The 13,318-nt window shown below is 38.2% G+C and overlaps 1 protein-coding gene across 1 annotated transcript; it reads right to left on the minus strand.

Annotated features, from left to right (window-relative positions):
• Nucleotides 1-843: 843 nt before the first annotated feature.
• LOC123881579 lies at nucleotides 844-11,442 on the minus strand. The gene is made up of 7 exons (XM_045930298.1): nucleotides 6,151-11,442; nucleotides 5,815-6,065; nucleotides 5,629-5,740; nucleotides 3,420-3,618; nucleotides 2,933-3,274; nucleotides 2,131-2,846; nucleotides 844-1,875 (listed from the first exon to the last, which is right to left on the minus strand). Exons 1-7 carry the CDS (start codon nucleotides 10,999-11,001, stop codon nucleotides 1,222-1,224), a joined length of 7,125 nt encoding a protein of 2,374 aa, XP_045786254.1. The 5' UTR covers nucleotides 11,002-11,442; the 3' UTR covers nucleotides 844-1,221.
• Between the last annotated feature and the right edge of the window lie 1,876 nt (nucleotides 11,443-13,318).

Here is a 13,318-nt window from a genome sequence, read left to right on the forward strand (position 1 = left end):
AATTAAAGGTACCGGTACTCAATTAAACTCGGGTTAAATGATAGATGTTTTAAACTCGGGTCTTCATATATGATACTTATTTTGGTTAAATGATAGATGTAAAAGAAAACTAAGAGTACATTTAATCTACTAAAAAAAAAAAAAAATTGGACAAAACAACTCCAATTAGATTTGACAAACTCTCTGTTGTTTTGTCATATGTGGTTATGTTCTGTATTGTGATACGCCCAATGCTAAGAAAAATGATTATTTGCACTACGTAGGAATATTTGTGTTACAACTATCAATGGATACCAACATAAGCTGGTCAGAAGATTTTTTAAGCAAAAAATCCACAATTCAATCTCTAATACTAGTATTGATTGATGAATAGAGCAATTTCAATTGGGAAATTCAAAAATAGAGCAAAAAGTTCCGTCTGTTACAAGTAACAACAACCATGGCACCACCTGATTACCTACCACCACACACTCAAACTCAATATGCAAGAATAAAGAAAAAGAAAGACAAGAATTGAAGCTGCAGCTCACATGTGATTGGGGATGTCAAATGGTTCATTAGATACAAATTCAATAGCCAGTCATCTACCATATTATTTTCTATATTTAATAATTTAAAGTAAAAAATAATATGCAATTTGAAGAACCATTCATTGGACCCTTTCTCACATTTGCCATATTACTGTATTAGAGAGAACAGTAATGCCCTTGAGAGGTTAAAGGAAGAACTATTACTAATTAACCAAAAATTGTGACAAAAAGGTTGAAGACAGAATTTCTGACCATCAGAAAATAACCATGATCTGGGTATATTTGTGTGCAAAACTAGAAAAGAAAACCAACATTTCTCAAAATTTGATACTTTCTTATAATTATGGAAAGAATATATGAAGACAACTAATGATTCTGATACACAAAACCCAATAAATAGAGGTTTTTAATTTACTGTCAAGAAAACAAAGGAAGATTGTCCAAGCCTGATTGCTATTGCAAAATGACGGTCGCAACAATGACAGTGCTATCAAACCCTTTCACGGCCTTTCATCAGGAAGACCGGTAGAGAATCCGTTGTAGCCAGTAAAAATCTTAATCTAACACTCAATCTGCCCTAAACCCAAGTAGAAGCTAATCAAAATTTTATTTCCACCGGAACAATAATTAACAACAAAAGCCTTCCATGTATTTTAGTTTCCGCATCTAGCAGTTATTGCTTGTGCACACCTTATGAAACTGTTGATGACCCGCTAATAGTCTGCTTAGCCACGTAAATTTGCTTGACCTTTGACGAGGAAAAGTTCTTATCTCCACCAATAGATTGGTTTCTTCCATGGTATCTTCGATGGGACCATTCACCGCCAGAATTATTTCTCTGAGAAACACCACCTCCTCTCTGATAATTAGTATGTCCTGAGGAATGATCATAATGCTGCTGCTGGTTATTTTGTTGTGAGGGCTGAGTCCTATAGCCAGAACTTGTACTCTGGTTATTACTTTTGCTGCTATTTCCATTCTGAACATCAGCTTTGGCAGCGGCATCTGTAATAGTTTTCTCAGATTGACTCTTATTAACACCACCCTTGGACGAAGTCTTAGACGCAGTGGAGTTTGATGCGTCCACTAATCCAAGTTCATCAGGTAACTGGTTGACATTTACATCAGTGGCTCTAGGAAAATTCCTATCACTGTCAGAAGATGTTGAAGTTCGAGAACTGGTAAACCTTTTGACATTTAATGGCTGGTCAGCCGAAGGGCCATGGCTCATCTGGGAAGTTTGAACTCCTTCTTGCTGATGCAATGGCATTGATAGAGGAATGGATGAAAGTGGTGCATTAGGAACAGGTGGCCATCTAGCTTGCACTGACATCTCATTAGAATGCTGGCACAAAGTTCACACATTTGTTAGCTACTATTACACAAGAAAAAATACATCTTGAACAGATAAATTAAAATAAAGCAGAAGAAACAAGTGGCTTTTAGCATCTTTTGGAGTAAAAGAAACTAAAAATTACTCCTTGACAAATTCTAAGCAAGAACAACTATGTTATCCCCAGCAATGCAATACTGTACAAAAATCATAGAACTTTTTGTATGACAATTGCAGAAATAAACCCCACAACAGATCAATCTTTACCTGAAAAGGAGAAACATCATACATAGCGACTGGAGATGCCATTGGCAGAAGTGGCGAACCAGGAGCAAGATGTTGGATTTGAGAAGGCATGTTAGCGGGATTCCGCTGTGAAGATGCCATATTCATATCCCCTTCACTAGTCCCTGCTGCAGAAGTTGTAGGAATGTGTTTCCAATCAGGCTGTTTTCCAGAGGGGATATAAGTGGTGCCCATGAAACTCAAGCCAACTTGACCAAATTGTCCGACAGGTGCAAAATGGTTATAAACAACCATGTGTGGAGGCCCTTGGACTCCTGGAATGCCTCCAGGAGGACCAATAAAAGGTCCTGTAAATCCTGTTGGAGGACCATAAAAGGATTCCACGCCAGAATGACCCTGTTGCCAGCTCCCAATTGGCCTTGATGCTGGTGCAGTACTCTTTTGAGACTGCGACTGTGTTGTAGATGCAGACTCATCATGTGGTCCAAAAGCAAACACGGGACCACCCATCATAGGATTCACTTCATAGAAAGGAAAATGAGATGGTGGGCCAGAAGGAAAATGAGGAGGGACAGCGGGAAAATGTGAGATCATTTGACCAGAAGAATTTTGTGTATTTGGTAAGGCAGGCCACAGAGAAATTGGTGGAGTCTCAACAGATAAGTCAGCAGGAAGAGACACACTTAGAGGCTCCTCGGATCTAGATTGACTTGCTGATTGCTTCTCGCAACCAACCCCTGCCAAAGTAATTAACATCATCAGCATATGCGCGAAGAAACAAAAAAACTATAACTGATGTCTTAAAGAAGGGGAAAAGAACCACCTGCTGCTACCCTATCAGTATCTGCAGCTACAAAACTTTTAGCATCTGAAACTGAGACAGAACAAGTACCCAATCTATTTCCAACAATCTCATCACTACCAATGGCAGCAACAGCAACAGCAGAAGCAGCCGCTTCAGCTTGAGCTTCCACATCACAATCTTCTAAATGGCCATGAGATTCATTACCATGTTTCGATTTCTCAAAGAAAAGACTGCAATTGTTGTCAGATCCAGCAAGGTTGTGGGATATTTGCATGTCAGACCTAGATGATCGACGGGGCCCGATGCCATGAGACACAACACGGCTGCTAGGAGGAAGAACAGTCGGAGATGTCACTGCCCCTGAGAACAAAAAGAAAAATCCTTCATAAGTAGGGAAACTTAACATCCATAAATATTACTTCAAACTGCAAGGAAGTAGCCTTTCAATGTTATTATGACCAAATAATTGACTAAACAAATCCCAATGCAAAATTTATTTTCTAACCAAATTGAATTTTCTCTCCAGCAAGCAAGGAATTTATTGGACTGGCAGCAGATGAGAATGTTTTCTCTTTTGTCAAAATGGATGGGGCTGGCAAGCTGGATTCAGTAACAGCACCTGTCATATTGCCACTAGAAGTATGCGGATCAAACTGCTGAGGCTTCATAGCCTCATCGAGTTGTGTCTGTGTCAGCGCCATGACCTGTCATGCAATTTTTAGATTCTCATCTCAAGTATTAAACAAACAATAAAATAGTTATGTTGATATTTCAAGATTCACATCTTTAGATTATTGCAATTTTGATCCCCAAACATTTCCACCCCCAAAAAAAAAAAATCAAAAACACTTTATTGATCTTGGAATGACATGACTTCCTACAGAAATAATTACTAGTTTAAATGGCAGTGAGGAAAATCCCCTATGGAGATAAACCGTGAATCCCAGATTTCTAGGAGATCAGTAAGGGTTTGTTTAGTACTCGATAGGAGATCACATCTTTAGATTATTGCCATTTTGACCCCCAAACATCCCCCCCTCAAAAAAAGCAAAAACAGTTGATTGATCTTGGAATGGCAGTGTTGGATGTGATAGTATAAGACCACATTATACAAGGCCTAGTTGTTAAAGCCAGATAAAATTTTAAGGCTTAAATATGCAAAAGGTCCCTGCACTTACGGGTCATTTGAGTTTTAGTCCCTGCATTTTAAAATCCTTTTATTTTGCCACTGCACTTTCATTTTACTTTAAAAATGGTCCCTGAATCCATTTTTTGTTGAAGTGGCACATTTTTTCATGATGTGTCAATTTTATTTTACTTTTAAAAAATTACTTATTTAAGGGTATTTTGATCGATTCACTGCAAAATTAAATGAGTCATCAACTCTAAAGTCCAGTCAATAGTAACAGATCAGCAAAAATGTGTCATTTCAACAAAAAAAAAAAGGTCTGGGGACCATTTTTAAAGTAAAATGAAAGTGCAGTGGCAAAATGAAATATTTTTAAAACGCAGGGACTAAAACTCAAATGACTCGTAAGTGCAGGGACCTTTTGCATATTTAACCCAAATTTTAATATTGTGCAATGTTTATCTTGACAACGTAAAATATAACAGGTTGTATGATAGTAATAGTACTATCCTATGGTTAGTTATGCACTTCATAATATTAGACAGGATAAAACGCAACAATTTCTACAAAAACATAGGTTACTTGAAATTCACTATATCTATCATTTTTTTAATGTTATGCTAATTTTATTGATATAAAAATCCCAAAGGCAAAAAATAAAAAAGTTATAACAGGTTGTATGATAGTACTATCCTATGGTTAGTTATGCACTTCATAATAATAGACAGGATAAAAAGCAACAATTTCTACAAAAACATAGGTTACTTGAAATTCACTATATCTATCAATTTTTTAATGTTATGCTAATTTTATAGATATAAAAATCCCAAGGGAAAAAATAAAAACTTATAACCGCTATGTACGTTCAATATTACTTAAAACAAATCTGCATAGTGCATATAGAGTTAAACAACACTGATGAAAACCTATATTTTAATTTCTAGTAACAGCTGTCAGTGGTGTCATAAATCTCTATGTGGTTTAATATCATATTCACGTGTATAATATTAATAAGTACTATTTTTACAAAATATTGACATTTGTAGGTTTTACCCTACCCCGAACTGAACATGTCACTTAAGTTTACCACTACAAAAGCATTAGAGTTGAGTGCACCAAGTGAGATCTGAATCACCGACACTTGAGGTTAAGGGTGTCAATTCGAATTGAGCAGGCCCATTTAGGCTAGCAATCATATATTGTGCCAATTAAAGGTACCCCTAGCTAACAGTGACGAAAACATAGCTTGGGTTGACAATATTCAGACTGATCAATTGGCCAATAGTAAGTCTCAAAATAGTAATTCTAAATAATTAATTTGATTAAAGTTTTTATCAATTAAATTAATTGCATCAAAAAAATCAAATTAATTGTTAGTTTGAAGCTTAAACTAGATTGATATTTGTAGCGTTGTAATTGAAATGGTTTTTACATTAGTTTATAGATTAAAACCCAAGCTGAATCATTATGTATGAGGGGTTTGATGTGCATTGAAGTATAAAGCAAAAGCACAAGCGATTATGAGAAATTATGGCATTTTCATTGCCATTGTTATCTTAAAAAGGGAGGAGGTGTGAGTTCAAACCTGCTGACTAATTTGCACATTGCCCCAAGTGCCCAAAGATGTCTGAACATTTTCATGAACCTTGTTCTTGCTTTCACGGCCAGAAACTGATGGGACACTTGTATTAAGTGACCTGTAAAATGAAAAATGAGATTGATTTTCTTGTACAGTAACAGCAAACGTGAAAAATTACAAGACTGCAACTACCTGTTACTCTGTGATCTTAGATCAGGCTGGGCATCAATCTTCAAAGGAGGCGTGCCTATAGGAGGTAATGCCTGGGACAGTAAGTTTGAATTATATCCAGATGACGAATCACTCTTTGTCATCCCATGCCCATCGGCAGCAGCAAAATCAGCACCACTACTGTTAGACACTTCTCCGGTAGAAATGGATCCTTTGCTTGAATTGGCCATGGTCACAGTACTTTGTGTAGTGGAACGGGTTTTCCGTGGCACCTAGTATGAAACAAAAATGCATACATAAATTATGCACTATAAAATAAGGTTACGCAAATAGATAGGATCTGAGAAGGTTATATACCTTTGCAACACGGGACTTAGCCTTGATTTCCTTCTCTCTTTGTTCTCGCCGATCATTTATCATTTGCCTCTTTGACCTGACTTCTATGAAGTCATCTTCATCACTTGGAGCTTCAATTCCAGGTTGCTCAAACACACGTATAATTCCGCTTTGCAATGGAGCATCGACATCTTCCTCAGAACACAAGTTTCTTTTGAGATTACTCTGCCCAGAATATGAAATGCCCTGAGCCTTTGTTGATTCTTTTCCTTCAACCTTCTCAGCCCTACTACCAGAATCCATGCCATGTGAATTTTCTCCAACTGATTCTACTGTCTGTTTCCCCAATTTATTGATGTAAGACTTCCTGGATCCAGTTCTTCCAGACATGCCTATTCCCCTTCCATTGAAATTTGACTTATTATCCAACTCAAACTGATCAGTTGACACAGAACTAGAAGCCTGCCTCTTCTCAGCACTTTCCCGAACTCGAAACTCAGTGCGCTGTGTATTCCTATTAGGCCTCCTCAAAAATCCTCTGGAGTCTGCTCGATTAACCCTCGGAGCTGGACCTGGACCTGATGATTTTAAGCTTGAATTTTTTACTGTATAAACATATCTCTGTCCTCTACCACCAGATGCAGGAAAGCGTGTTCTGGAATCCATTAAATCTTTCTCTTCTGAAACTGAACGAAGAGATGCATCTTTGATATGAGGCTGAACTTCAGAGTGTTTAGCATTGGATGAAGTACTGCTAATCTTTCCAACTATATTTTGGTTCCCTCGCTTGTCTAATTGGAAACTAGAAGCAGTCCTTGTGCTATTATTAACATCACGGGGAGGAGCATTAATATGTCCCTGCTTTATTCCAGCCAAATTTTCTGCATTCTCACTTGGCAGGGAACCATGAGATAAGCTTCTTGAACTACCTGGTTGGCCAAGAACAGACTGATGCCTGACATCTTTCTTAATAAATGAGTCAGAAGATTCTGGAGCACTTTGAACTGGCATTTGACTTCCAGAGTTATGATTGAAAGGGAAACCAGAGGGGATATTGGGCTGAACATATGACATTGATTGAGGACCTAGAGGCATCATCCCCTGTGATACGGGAGATGAATACCTAAGCTGGCCAAATTGAAATAAGGGAGGCTGTGATGGGTGCATGTGACTGAGCGGTGCTCCAACATGTGGATGCAGATGCAGTGGCATCTGTATAGAACCTATCTGTATGGCTGGTACTGGAGAGGGTATCAATGATGGACCAGAGAAAAGACCAAATTGAAGCTTAATAGGTAACTCAGCTTGACCGGGAGCAGATGACGTAACAATTTGACACGAAGATGTGTACTGTGGGCCAATAATAACTGAAGATGGTGTACTATGATTGGAAGACAAGCCATTAGAAGCTTCCACATTACCTAGACTCTCAGATGCCACATTAGGAGTTGGCTTTTCTGATTCATGGAATACACTAGAAGAACTATTGAGATTCACGCGAGAGTTGTCATCAACAGGTTGAAGGGGTTTGCAATCATTATCAAAAGGTACTTCTGGAGTCACGTTTGAAGCTTGTTGTACCCTTTCAAACTCCTCATTGGGCATTCCAACCTGAACACCCTCATCGAATCCTAATACAAGGTTATCCATCAAGTGTGGCAATCCCTTTTCCTGCAAATGCATATTTTCAAAATCCTGGTGGAGGCCAGCATTATCATCTCCTTCATGCACTTCGTCTTCTTCACGATAATCTTCATCTTCATCATATTCCTCTTGTTCCTGGAACTGCTCATTATTCTCAGTAGCCCATTCATCATCATCACCACTAGAGACGGCACGAGAAGTAACTACATTCTCTGTATCAGCTACGGCAGGTGCTGCAATGGTATCATTATCTGGAGCTGAGACAAGGCAATTTTTGTTTTCTTCAGAAGTCAATATCGCAGAAGAATCTCCAGAGTCATCAAGGTCGTCATGAGAGAGATGTGTTGGTGAACTAGGGGGGCTTGAGACAGAGAGTGAAGACTGAGAATCACACCTTGGTGTGGCCTCCACTTTGTGCTCCTCGTTCTCAGCAACCTCTTGGAGAGGATCAACTATTTCAGGTTGACCATGATTCCCATTGTCATAACCAGTTGGCACGGTAGATTCACCCCTTGCTGCCTGATTATACGGTATCTCATTTTCTAGGAAAGCAGAAGAAGCAGGGTGTTCATTTCCATTTCTGTAAGTTCTGTGAACTGAGGCAAGCGGAGGGGGGAGTACACGAGGCTGCCTGACAGAATACCGTGATCTCCCCAAGGCATAAGATCCATCTGATTCAGAGTTCTGGTACGGACGGTCAGCGAATGGAGGAAATGCATTGCCACGGGGACGGTTCGGTGACCAACCATCAAATCTTTCAACAAAATTTTCACTAAAATCAGAATGCATCTCTGTATTTCTCCCAACATGATCTCCATCTGCAGGTTGATTCCACCTGGGGGCTTTAACATGAGCATATTCATCTAAATGAGACTCTGAAATTCCTCCTTTATAGTAATTCCTTGAAGGGATTAATCCAGCACCACTGTTATATTCTTTCCTCATAAATGGCTTTCCAACAATGGATGAGTCTCTACGGGGACTGTTGTGACTATTATCCTGGTCCTGTGGATAGAATGCTGGGCCACTCCAGTTCTCATATCCATCTCGTCTCCATGAATTAACTGGTTTACCTCTATCCACGAAGGTGGAAGACAAATCTCTAGAAAAATGAGACCTAGATCCCATCTCCAATGGCCTATTCACACTCGATGAATCAGAAGATGCCGAAGTTAATATCCTGTCAACCATTCTTTCACTATCCTCCCAGTCACCTACATCTGTAGATCTGGATGCATCTCTTTCATTCACATTTCCAGGCATTTTCTCGTCCACAACAACTGGAACATTATTGTTACCTTTGACTGCTTCAGCCTGCCTCCTAGCAATCTTTTGTTCCAATTCTATAAGTTTTTGTTTAGCGGCTTGTTTCCTCCTCTCCTCTTCTAAAAGCATTCTTTGTCTCTCTTCTTCCCTCGCTAGCCTCTGCTCTTCCGCCTTCCGCAAAGCTTCAATCTTATCTTGTTCTGCCCTCCATGCTGCCTCTCTTGCTTCTTCTTCCAACCTCCTTTGTCTCTCTTCCTGTTCTCTAGCTAGTCTTAATCGTTCCTCCTCTTCTCTGCGAGCAAACTCCACGGCCCTCTCTTGCTCTTCAATGACTCTCTGCCGCTCCTGTTCTTGCATCCTCTGAACCCTTTCAAGCTCAGCCTCAAAAGATTCTCTAACAGGATCATGGAAATCAGTTTGCTTGAGAACATCCTTCTTCTTCTTCACCACCCCAACAAGACCTGTTGAAAAAATATCCTTCCCATCAAAAGCAGAAGCTCCGAAATCTTCGCCGTAAGTCTTTTCAATCTTTGATAAATTGCGTTTTTCTCTGCCAAAATTAAGCAAAGGGTCAGTAACAGGAAGCCCTTTACCACCCACAGAAAATGAAGACTTCGACACCAAGCTCTGAGAGGAATCCACTCTATTCCTGTTATATTGATGATCGCCACCAACATGACGATTATCACTCATTCCATTACGTTCACCATATGATTGCGCCATATTATTCCAAGGCTGTTTCACACCTTGACCATACCCTACATCCCTCCTTCCAGAATCATCATGAACAACATCTCTAGAAGGGGACGAATTATACTTGGTATCTTTCCCTACATCTCTATTTCCACTGGACGGCCTTGCACCAACAACACCATTCCTCTCACTCCCAACATCTTTCACACTAAACCCATCTTTCGACGAATTCCTCCACGAAGTGGAACTGGAGGAATTCCCTTCCCTTCCGGGCATTCTATCATAAGGGTCCACCTTAGGAACTTCACTGGAGGAAACCTTTCCAGCTTCATTGCCCCGCAGCTGTCCCCTCTTATCAAAACCACTACCATACTTCTGTGGCACAATGCCAACACGAGGCATATCAAAATCCCAAAAAGCATCACTTTTTGAAAATCCATGATCCCTCCCCTCTCTACTCCTCTCAGTGAAACCATGACCAGTATCACGCTCATCATCAGCCCAATCAAATCTAGGATTCAACCTTACCAGCGGTAAAGGACCAGGAAAAAACTCATCCTGATTCGCCCCACGAGACCCACTAAAACCTCTATTCTCACGGCTGTTATCAACTGGAAAATTCTCAGTGCGAGGAACATTGAACCGAGAATTGACATTAACATGTGAAAGAGTATTAGCATTTGCATTACCATTAGTATCAGCATCCACATCCTTACCCTTCTTCTGCTCAACAGATACATTCTCATTAGCAAAATTCTTAGGCTTCTGATTCGAATTCTCTTGAATCTTCTGATTCTGACTAGGAGCAGGTGCAGGAGGCACCAAAGTCGCACGCAATGAAGGAAAATCCTCTCCTCTCAACACCGCCGACGAAACAACAGGAGGAGCAGCCGGTTTGCTAACATACCTCGGCACATCCTCCTGAAAATTTGGTTCTTTCTCTTGCACAACCACAGCAGCAGGCTTCGTCCAACCCATACCCGACGACGAAGGTCTCGAACCACTTCCAGAACCAGCTCCTCCAGCCTGACCACCACCCGATCCAAGCGAATCAAACCGTTCATGCTCTTTCCGCAGTGAAGGAAGATTCAAGGGGGGTGGAACAGCAAGCTTCGTCCCAACTTTCTGCGAACTGCGAGGTCTGGAAAGAAGCGCCATACCACCACCGACAGGTCTCGCCGGCGTTCGGTTTGATCCCGAAGCGGTAGAGTTTTGTCCATAAGACTTGTTGAGATTCACAGACACATATTTGGTGCCGGAATTTGCCATCGCAGTCGCACCGCAAGTGTAAATCGCCAAAGCATGAAAACCCTAACTCTTATAATTTGATCTGAATAATCGTGAAAAGATTGAATTGAATCCCTTAACCCTAACCCTAATAAAGATGATCGAAATGAATGCTTCAAGTTTGATCGATCGATGGATCGATCGATCTCGGTTTTGTTTATTGTTCAATTAGGGTTTGAATTGAAAGGGGGGGTGTAGCTCCGGGGGGTGTAAAATAGAGAGTGGCGGTGGTTAGAAGCGCGGCGAATGGGAGAAGCCCTACGTCTGATGATGTGTTTTAGAGAGAAGAGAGAGAAAAAAAATTGATGTTAACGATGAACGAACGAGCTGAACAAGTACTGACTACTAAACTAAGGAAAAGCTTTTCTTGTCTTTCATGTTTGAACCCCCTATGTTTCTAGATATTTATGTTTTTGCCACACTGTCCTTTCACTTGCTAATAAAATCATTAATTTAATTTATGAGTTTAATTATTTTGCACTGTCGGTGTAAAATAACTTTACACTGATGGTGCATATAAATTAAATTCTTAATTTATATATATACTGACATTGTATAAACTTATTTTACACGTGCGTCAAATAATATATCAACACATCATGTAAGAGTTTTTTTTTTAAACAATTATGTATGGTGTTTAAATGTGTCACATTTATTAAATAATGTAGCAACACATTATCGGATGCATGTGTAAAAAAATTTTACACTGACCGTAAATAATACAAATTAAATTGTAAAATTATAGTCTATATTATCAAAATGTTCCACCACCAACACTCTCCCTCACCTCCCTCAATTCCAACCGTTCCTTTACCTTGTAGATATCCAAATTGGTGGTGCACTAGCCCCTCACGGCCGCACCACCTTTTGTCCTGCGCTGGAGCAGCTTCTCCATTTTGGGTTGTCCCTCCATTCTTTGTATCTCGTCTTTTTTATTTATTATATTTCCTCTTTTGTTTAAAAAAAAAAACTAATTAATGGCTGGAATTTCACATTGAATAAATGAGAGTATCAGAGTTTGAAATTCAATCTTGCATATTACATACAATATTTCTATCAACTGAGTTATGCTTACGGGGACATATTTTTTATTTTATATTAAATAAGTTATTGAAAACTATCAGTATTTTAAATTTTTATTTTAGTATCTTTAAGATATTTTGATATTCAAATATTTTATGTTGTGATTTTTTCTTACTTTCAAATTAATTCATGTGTATTTTATAAATTTTGAATTATCTTTTACAATCGTGTTTATAGAAATCTCTCTTGCATTGAAGCAGCCAATTTTACATCGTTGAAATCTTTCCATACCGAAAGTGAGAGACAATGAATTTCACTCATATTCAGGTAGGAAGTGTTTTGAAGGGGTATTAGTTGACATGGTAATAGAAAATTGCAGCATCAATAGAAATATCCCTTTGTATAATTAAAAAATAAAATTGAAGTATTCATACTTTTATCAAGCACTTTTTTATCTCATATCAAATAGCATGTCCAATTTAATAAAATGTTAAATTAAATAGAGGCATACAGTAGACTTAATAGAATATTAAATTTTTTATGTGATTGCTAAAATATGTTCTAATGCCATAAATTAAAGAATTAAAGATAAGAACTTTATTTTTATCACAAACAAAAAATAAGAATTAAGAATTTTATCTTTATAAAGGAAAAAAAATATAAGAATTTTATGGTGAAAGCACATGCTATGTATGAGTTTGTATTAAAATTTGTTGGTATATATAATATAATTTTGTGTTACAACTAGTTATTTGTAGGAGTTTGTATTAAAATTATAAAAATAAAAATAACTAGTTGTAACACAAAATTATATTATATATTATGGGTCTGTTTTAATTAGTTTATTTTTGAGCTTTAACTAAAATAACTTATGCAAATAAATAAGTTTTTATGTATTATTATAAATTTGTTAAGGTAGTTTATGAAAAAATAACTTATAAAAATACAGTTTTCGTTAGTAGAAACTTATAAATTAACATAAAATCATATTTATTATGTAATCAAAAAGAAAAAATAAAATCATATTTATTTGCACATACTATAACGCCGAATTACCAAGCAAGAGTAGAGGAGAGATTCGAAAGCACTTAACTTGTTCTATAAACCTAACTCTTTTATCTTTTATTTTTTGAATTTGTCTCAAAACCATTTTAAAATCAAAGCGAATGCAAAACTATCCAAATTCCTAAAAGAGATTGGTCGACTTGGCACGATCCCTATAGATATGAACTCATTCTAGATACCTAAAATGTGAATTTGTACTCGACGATAGACT

This window comes from Trifolium pratense, linkage group LG4, assembly GCF_020283565.1.
Source record: "Trifolium pratense cultivar HEN17-A07 linkage group LG4, ARS_RC_1.1, whole genome shotgun sequence".
Classification (NCBI taxonomy): domain Eukaryota; kingdom Viridiplantae; phylum Streptophyta; class Magnoliopsida; order Fabales; family Fabaceae; genus Trifolium; species Trifolium pratense.